This window comes from Diplotaxodon limnothrissa, linkage group LG14 (genome assembly GCF_057381915.1).
Source record: "Diplotaxodon limnothrissa isolate DT_005_m linkage group LG14, D_limnothrissa_male_GT1.1, whole genome shotgun sequence".
Classification (NCBI taxonomy): domain Eukaryota; kingdom Metazoa; phylum Chordata; class Actinopteri; order Cichliformes; family Cichlidae; genus Diplotaxodon; species Diplotaxodon limnothrissa.
Genome location: NC_140609.1, coordinates 28,076,853 through 28,085,775, shown reverse-complemented (window position 1 = coordinate 28,085,775; position 8,923 = coordinate 28,076,853). Strand labels below are relative to the sequence as shown.

The following is an 8,923-nucleotide window of genomic DNA, read 5'->3' as shown; positions in this document are numbered from 1 at the left end:
CTCGTCCCTTACTTAGATTGGGCACTTCAGGGTTTGTCAGCTGAAAACCATTGCCTGTAACTTGGAGTAGTTGATTCTCATTCCTTCCACTTCAAATTTTGTTGCAATGCTGACAACCACCCCAGTATGAGCTGAGACCACAACCTAATGAGGCCAACAGAACTACATCAACTGCAGAAAGTAGAAACAAAAGCCTGAAATGACCAAAGCAAGAACCTTCTTCGGGTGACAAAGGACCCGGCACACACAGCATTACAAGTTAAATGATGCAAATGTTTACAATATTCACGCAGATGGGACTCTGTGGGAAAACCATTGCTCAAAAATTTTGATAATTGAACATTGGTTTGATTCATAAGTTGTCACTTGTTTATTAAAAAACTCTTTACCCAGTCCAATGCCACGTCTCTAAGCGCATACCTTTCCAGTTTATCAAAAACTATCTGTTCAAATGTGTCAAAAATTTTCTTCCTGTTAATTTTTTTGTGTTTATGTGTGTGCCCGCTCTCTCTTTATTTACATAAAATGCAATTAGGTGAAAAACGATATCCACTTTATTCAAGCTGGTGAAGGGGGAAGATCCATGTCCTATGTATTTTTAATGGATTCATTCAAAGTTCATGAGGATGCAAAAATTGTTTGGATGATGTAATTGAACACTAATCAATTAAGATTCATAGGAACAATTTTTTTTTTAATTAAATAAACAAAAAAATCTGTATGTTTAAATTCGGGTTAAATTTCACGAATAAACATCAACGAGTAGGTAATTACATATTAAGAGTAAGATTAGTGTGTACTTTAGCTGCATCTTAAAAAATAAATGAAAGTAGAATGAATCACAATATTTGTACATTTGCAATCATGTGACACCAGCGCCAAGATTTGAAAGAAATATAAAATTAATTTAAATACACATTTTTTTTTCTGTCTGGAGAAAAACTGAAAAGAGAAAAGTTTCTCTCTCCATTCTTTTGAAAATAGTGAACTGTTTATGACTCAACGCCACGACCCATAACAGCTTTCTTTGTGTTCAACTCTGGTCTCAACAGGATTATGTAACATTTGGGTCCAAACAGTGTGATCAAAAGTCCAAAACCTGAAGCCAGGATGGCAAACACCTCCACTGCATCTGCAAGATTTCCTGGTGAGCTGACATAAGCAGGAACAAAGGCCACCCACACAGCACAGAAGATCAGCATGCTGAATGTGATGAGCTTGGCCTCATTAAAACTATCAGGGAGATTCCTCACCAGGAATGCAATTAGAAAACTGAGGAAAGCCAGCATGCCAATATAGCCCAATAACACTGCAAAACCAACAGTGGACCCAACTGCACACTCATACACTATCTTATCATTGTGGTATTGGGTGTTTTTATGTGGAGTTGGAGAGGAAGAGACAAGCCAGGTAGTGCAGATGGCTGCCTGAATAGATGTAAGAAACAGAACTGTTCCTCTCTGCTGCATTGCACCAAACCACTTCAAACTGGTTCCCCCTCCTGGCTTGGAGGCTTTGAACACAGCCAGAACAACCATGGTTTTTACTAAGATGCATGAGACACAAAGCACAAAGCTGATCCCAAATGCTGCGTGTCTGAGTTGGCATGTCCATAGCCTGGGTCGTCCGATAAACAGCAATGAACAAAGAAAACATAACTTAAGTGACACTAATAGCTGGAAACTAAGTTCTGAATTGTTGGCACGAACTATAGGTGTTGTGCGATGGCAGATAAAGATCCCCAGAACAACAGCACATATAAATGTTCCCAGTAAGGAGGTTGCCATCAAACAAATGCCCAAAGGGTCATGATAGGATAGAAACTCTGTCTTCTTAGGAATACAGTGGTCACGCTGGGGGTTTGACCAAAAATCCTCTGGACAACTGGTACACTCCAAGGAGTCTGATACAAAAGGGAACATTGGTGAAATGCATATTATTCTTCATAATAATGAAATTAAATATGTCATGCAAAAAGAAAAATACGTACTGCTCTTATTAGTGATTTTTCCTTCAGAACAAGGGATGCAGTCAAAACAGCATTGGGGTTTCCCCTTCTCTCTCACCATGTGGGTACCAGGAGGACAGTTCTCACTACACACTGATTGAGGTGGCTATAGGATGAAATTAAATAGCTTTGCTATGAGTTAATTAGCTTTTACACTGATATATACTGGACATATGCCAAAAGTTAACTTTTAAAACTCATATCTAACCTTTTTCGATTCAAAGTTCCAGAAGATTCTGTTTTCATCAAGTATGAGTTCTTCACCTTCACCTGACCCCTTAACTTCACCCACACTTTGAACTTTAGTGCTTCCATCAGGGAGCCACAACCAGTTCATCACATCATAAATTGGCTCCACATCACCATTCTCATCAAATGACACTTGATCACCAAATGGAGTGGTGAAGTTCACTCTTTCCAAGTAATAAATAAGCTGTTAAAAAGGAAAGTATAATAAATAAATTACTTTTCACACTGAGGTGAAAAGTTACCTAGTATGGCATCCAGTATTAAATAGTCAAATAGAATATTACATCACTAGTAATGATTCATGCATACATGCCTCTGATCTAAATATATCAACTGCTAATTTTTGGGGGGAGTGCGGAAAATCTGTTGAGCTCACTCCAGCTTTTTCATAGTTAATATTATCACATTGTATTTAATCCTACATGTTAAATTCTGTGGTAAATTCTATCCTGAAAGTAATTTTAAAGCAAAGAATTTATAAACAGAGTGTAAAATGATATCACACCTGCCAAGGCTCCAGTGATTGCAAAGTGGCACAGCTGTTCCCACTGAAAGGCCCTCTTCCTGGCTTGCACCGCAGCATGTCATCAAGCGAATATGCCAGTGCATAAACAGCTTTGTACACATTATACTCAGGCCGCAGGTCGGAAACGTCCAAGAACTCATTGTCCACATTTTTCAGATCTTCCTGTCCGGTGCATATTGCACCTCCACCTTCCAGCCAGCCTGCTGGAGCTGGTGCAAATCTGCACTGAAATGCAAATTCCCAAAACTGGTTCACCTGAAATATTTTAATATTGTTTTTTACACATCATGAAAATATATGATTCTTCCAACTAGTATATTAAAAAGTTAAACTCCCACCATGCTATTTCCATAGCTATTGTTGTGATGTCGATCAGGACGTATTTGTAACAGGAATTCCCTGAGCCCTGGTATTTCTCCTCGACGAATAGCGATGCCCAGTGTACCACCCAGGTATGGCATAAGTCGAGGTGTTTGGAGCACATCAGGTACTGCTACTGTCCAACTTTCACTGGCCATCCACTGTATGCCAGTTAGATTTTGCCTCACTACCTGTGAATTAGATTAAACCTAATAGCATACATACACCTACACCATCTATGAAGTGATATTGTAACTACAACTTCTTTAGTGACATTATCATGCAATTGAAGTCATTATTCATCTTCAACTGAATGATTGGTTTTCTGTACTCATTCAAATAGGATGTAATACATGTTTCACACAATATACTTTTGTGATTCAGACCTATGAAACTAGTAATAATTAAAGATTTGTAAAGCCAAACCTCTTCCATAAGATTTATCACGCGACTGTAATGTTCAAAGACAATGACAACCCGAGCTGTGGATTTTTTCATCACATCAACAATCCTCCTGAGTTCATCTGTGTCTTTGCTCCAGGGCAAAACCTCGGTGTAGGCCAGGCAAGATTCACCCGAAAGACTCAGCTCAGACTGAAAGGATCTGGCTGCATGAAGTCCATAATCGTCATCAGTGACAAGCAGACCTACCCAAGTCCAGCCAAAGTGTTTTAGAATCTGAATCATAGCACGTACCTAAGAGTAAATGAAGAAACAAGAACAATTTTCCACATGATTATTTTTGCATCAGTTTCCAATGCACACCACAGCTTTATGGTCACAATTTAGCTTTTTCTCATACAAAAAAACTGTAACTGAAAAGTATATTGTTGCAAAGCAGGTAATTTCTTTAACCAGAATTCATTAGCTTTTCCATTTTAACTTTGTTGACAGATTTTCACCTGGAAAGCATCACTTGGGATCGTTCTAAAGAAGGATGGATACTTTTGATGGTCACTCAGGCAGGAACATGTGGCAAAATAACTCACCTGTTAAAAATAGAGACTATATGCAGTGATATCCAACATTTTTTTTAACTTTGTCATGCATTGCTTTGTACAAGTGGTTCTACATTTGCTATTAAATGAAAACAATCAAAGAAAACTGTTACATGGTCAAGCAGAAAACTTACCATAGGTACTCTGTACAAACCTAAGACGCTGGAGATGGCAATAGAAGGTGTAGAGGACGGATCACCCACAATCCCTATGACTGGAGGATTTCCAGAACATGTATCATTTAATATAATTTTCTCTTCTTGACTATTGGCTAATGATAATGCTGCACGGAATCCAATTCCAAGTTCTTGGCAGCTATCATAGAGAGTATATCCCACAGTCACATTAGGTAGCAGGTTTGAGTTTCTGTTGATTTCATCAATAGCAAAGGCCATGGTTTGTGCGAGCTTAAATCCTAGGGCATAAACACTAAGACAAGAAAAGGTTAATTATTGAAAAAATACATTTTCCTCAACATAGATATTTATCTAAGATACTTAACATGTGGCAAAATTACTTATTTTCATAGGCAAATAAAGAAACTGAATAACAATTAACAGGATATTTTGATGAACAAATATAAATTTATAATTCAAGATACATGCATTTATCCTGAACGATTTTAAACTGAAAAGTACAGTTACCTTAGGCATGAATTAAAAACCCATATTTCCATAACAATAGTTTTCATTTCTTTTTTTTCTTTTTCTATGCTGTTTTCCTGTCATACTTACCCACTGCAAGTAGGCTGTTGTGGTTGTGAAGTAAAAGACTGAATAGCAACACTTGAAAAGAAGTGGATTTGAAACAGTCCCCCTAGAACCACATCTCCAGTCTTGTACATCCCATTTAGATCAAACTGTCCCTGTAACTGACATGAGAGAGAAAACTGAGAAAAAGATATGACCGAGGTAAAGTAGCAAGACAGCAAAACAAGCAAGAGCAAATTGGTTCTCATGACAGCTTTCTGAATCACTGATCCCAGTCATTAGGTTTTATTTCTATGTCATTCTCTTTTATTGACATTTTGTGTTGTTTAATCTTGCACACCAACCATTAAGGAAGAAGGGTGAGTATGGGTGGGGCCTAAATGACTTGCCATTTGAGACATTTTGTTTTTCTATCCAGTAACTTAATTATTTACTACTGTGAGTTAATTAGTTATCAGCAAAAAAATCGCTGAAGAGTAACATTTTTGTGTTCTGTTTATTTATTTTTGTGTTTATAAGTGTCATAAAGGAAGAATGAAGCCCAAGTCACATAAAATCGTATTCAATTTATACCAAGGTTTATAACAACACTTATTGTGTTATAGCACCACTGGGGGGGGGGGGGGGGGGGGGGGTTGTCCTGCTATTGTAGTAGCTGGGGGAGTCTCTTACTGGGTGTGTGAGTATTCTGTGGCAGCCATTACATGCTGCCATTTTAACAGGCCGGCACAGGCGCCTACCCATCCTACCAAATGTATGTACAGCTGGAGTAGAGCCATGGAGCCCTGGCTTGTATGTCCTTATGTTGCTGACATCAAACAAAGATCTGTTGTTCGATTTAACTGACTGGCCTCGAGTTATCCGGCTAACCTCTGCACCACATGCCCACTGGACCTGCTAGCCGCTTCTTCCTCAGAAGACTGCTGTTACAAACTGGTGGCTGAAAAGGGACTGTTACAGGTTCATGTTCAAAAAGGCCATATTAAAATTATTCTTATTATTAAAATTGAGTTGAAACAGAAAATAAAACAATTGAGGTGTCAAAAAATCCAGTGTATGGGTAGGTAGCTGATTGCAAAGGGCAAGGGGAGACGCTAGTGGGGAAGAGTGTCCTGAGGGCAAAGCAGAATTGAGGGACAGTCCAAGGGATGGCCTAGTTCAGGGGTAGAACAGGGCAAACTTCCAAACTTTTATGGAAGTCGAGCAGTTGTTCACAATGTTCCCTCTAGTTTTTCATTTATCTGAGCGAACACACAAACTCCCTGAGCGGTCCCTTGAACCACTGTGAGCAACATTAGGCGTATGCACTGTGGTCACGCCAGCATCGAATCCATCCAAGTTACATGGTTTATTAAAATAATCAAATTACTGCATTTACATTTATGTTAGACTACTTTTAATGAACTTCTTTAGCCCACTTACAATGAAAATTTAAAAAAATCTTGTTCATAACCTGTGTAGTATGTTAACACTATTGGAAGTTAAAAATAACTTGAACTTAGCAATTAATTATATGGTTACTTCTTTAAAAAAGTAACTGAGTAATGCAAACAACAAAGTTTTTTGCAGCTGTTTACCTAAAAATGCAGCCAAGGCGTTTTTAGGTATTTCAAACTATTGACAGAACAATCAGCTGTTCTGCATCAAATTTGATGCCACACAAATTATTTATGCCACTCCAAAAATTATTTCTGTCCACTATGAGATAAAGGAGAACATCACAAGCCTGATACCTGCAGGCCTGACAACAGGAGATCTATCACTCCTGTAACACCTGTAACATTCAGCAGTGGCCTCATTGTTCTGACGCACACAAGAAAACTATTAACTACACTACACACTAACTACGGTACACAAGATTTGCACTAAACATTGCAAATCTCTCACATCTCAGAACACCGCCGTCACTCCTAAAACTTCCCCCTTTCCTAAACAACTAAATGCCATTTTGCCATATCATTTTTTGATTTTTTGGTTTTGTTTTTGCTCACAGGCATAACGCCGTTTTTACCGTTTCTTCCCACAGTAAATATAAACAACGATAGTTCTCAGAAAGAAAACCAAACATTGCATATATTTTTATCATAACTCTGGTTTTACGTGGCCTATCAACACAATTTAAAAACTGGTATAAAGTCCACACTTTTTCCATCAATTGTTCCGTCTGTCATGCTCATATCTCCAGTAGTTGTACACGTTGTCATTAACTTCACTCCATATCAGTCACACCGCTTTGCTAGCTAAAACACCGGTGTTGGCACATAAGGACGCTGTCATAGCCTGTCAACGACATTGATTAGCTGTGTATATACGAATATGAATCACATTATTGGCTGGACTATGGGATAAGGTGGCATTGTTCTAATCCCATACGGGAGCAGCCAGTCACTTACTGACTAACACAGCAAAACAAAATTGTTAAAGTATTAATTTTAATTTCAATTCAAGTTAGATTTTTTTTTTCTGTGCACAACGCAGATTTTATGTGCGCAGAGACCAAATGCTTGCAATGCACAATTGCGCACGTAAAGGGATTGAGCCGGGGGGGCAGACCAGAGCCCAGCATTGACACGCTCCATTATCTCCTCATTGAATTTCAGGTGTGGGGAGGAGGGAGAAAGGGAGGGGGAGGAGGGTGATGACCTGTCACGGGTTTGGGCGACTGGGGAAGGTCGTGGTTCCTGGTCTAAATCAGCGGTCGCCAACCGTGACAATATTTTCACGGACTGGCCTTTAAGGTGTCGCGGATGAATACAACAAAATAAAATGACAAGGCAAAAACTGTGGTATGTTGTAAATATAATAATAAATCCGAATATGCTGTGTAATTGTGTAACTTTATTGGCAGCGAAATGTGGCAACAACATTGAGAGTAACATCCTCCTCTCTGCCCCTTAATGCTCTCTGGTCACTATGGTCAATATTTCTTGTGGCAGGCTGCCAGTATTTAACCTTCTCCCTCCACAAATACTCATTGTCTTATAAAATCTAAAAGAAAATACAAATTAAAACATCCTAAAATGAAGCTCTCTGTCCCTTAAATCCTAAACAGCACTATCATAAAGCAGCTGTCTCTGCTCGCCTTTCTGTAAAAGTCCCTGCACACCACTTCTACACAACAATGTAACGTTGACAATATAAGAGAACAGTAAAGTATATGAAGTGATTTATGATTTAAATAATTTAACAAATGCTTCTTGACCATTTTGATTGTACATATTTTATTTGACGTTTCCAGTTGATTTTATAGTCTACAAAAAAATCTGGTATACTCTCTATCTCTGTTTATCATCACATTTACATCCATGCCTGTCCTAGAATTTCCAATTATCATAAATTTTGTTTTGCTTAAAATCAGTGATAATTTCTTTTATCTAACAATCATTCTAGTTGAGTCAAATTTTGTGAGGATCTCCAAAAAGTGCTGTTTATGCTCTCCATGACATAAAACGTGTCATCCAAAAATAAATTGAACTGTAATATATCTAATGCTCTACATCATTTTATACAACATCGTGAGTTTTGGGCCCAATATTTACCCATGTGCACCTTCCCAACCAATGCCTTGAGGCAACCTTTTTGTGATTTGGCGCTATATAAATAAAATTGAATTGAATCAAATTGAATTGAAGTTGATAAAAGCTCTGGCTGTGTACTTTCTTTGATCAATACAATGTTTTGTGTTTACGTGTGTAGCCAGTCTCTATTATGTGAACGACGATGTCCACTGTATGCAGGATGGTGAAGGTGGAACATCCCCCTCTGATGTATTTTTAATAAATTAAGTCAAAGCTTATGAGAATATAGAAATTTCTTGGAAGATGCAATAAACACAAGTCAGTATATGTTTATAGGAGCAATATTTAATTTCATTTTCTTCTATTTTTCAACTGTATCATGAAAAACAAAGTAGAATAAATCAAGATATCTGCACATTTGCAGTCATTTAACACCAGCACAGACATTTAAAAGGAATATTAACTTCATTTAAATATAGGATTTTTATTATTTTTTTCTGTCTGTACTACAAAGAGATAATGTGCTTTTCTTTCTTTTGAAATTAGCTGACTTT

The 8,923-nt window shown here is 37.8% G+C and overlaps 1 protein-coding gene across 1 annotated transcript; it reads right to left on the bottom strand.

Annotated features, from left to right (window-relative positions):
- Positions 1–992: 992 nt before the first annotated feature.
- On the bottom strand, positions 993–4,985 carry LOC146619048 (extracellular calcium-sensing receptor-like). The gene is made up of 9 exons (XM_085370179.1): positions 4,876–4,985; positions 4,276–4,570; positions 4,046–4,132; positions 3,570–3,839; positions 3,122–3,334; positions 2,763–3,038; positions 2,217–2,441; positions 1,991–2,114; positions 993–1,903 (listed from the first exon to the last, which is right to left on the bottom strand). The coding sequence occupies exons 1-9, from the start codon at positions 4,983–4,985 to the stop codon at positions 993–995; spliced, it is 2,511 nt and encodes an 836-aa protein (XP_085226305.1).
- Positions 4,986–8,923: the final 3,938 nt, after the last annotated feature.

What these genes read in the sequence shown, in the direction of transcription:
- LOC146619048 (XM_085370179.1), bottom strand. Translation starts at nt 4,985, where the DNA reads ATGTACAAGACTGGAGATGTGGTTCTAGGGGGACTGTTTCAAATCCAC. An exon ending in CAACAGCCTACTTGCAGTGG is followed by an intron (nt 4,571 to 4,875) that starts GTAAGTATGACA and finishes TTCTTGTCTTAG; the next exon opens with TGTTTATGCCCTAGGATTTA. An exon ending in TCCCAAGTGATGCTTTCCAG is followed by an intron (nt 3,840 to 4,045) that starts GTGAAAATCTGT and finishes ATTTACTCTTAG; the next exon opens with GTACGTGCTATGATTCAGAT.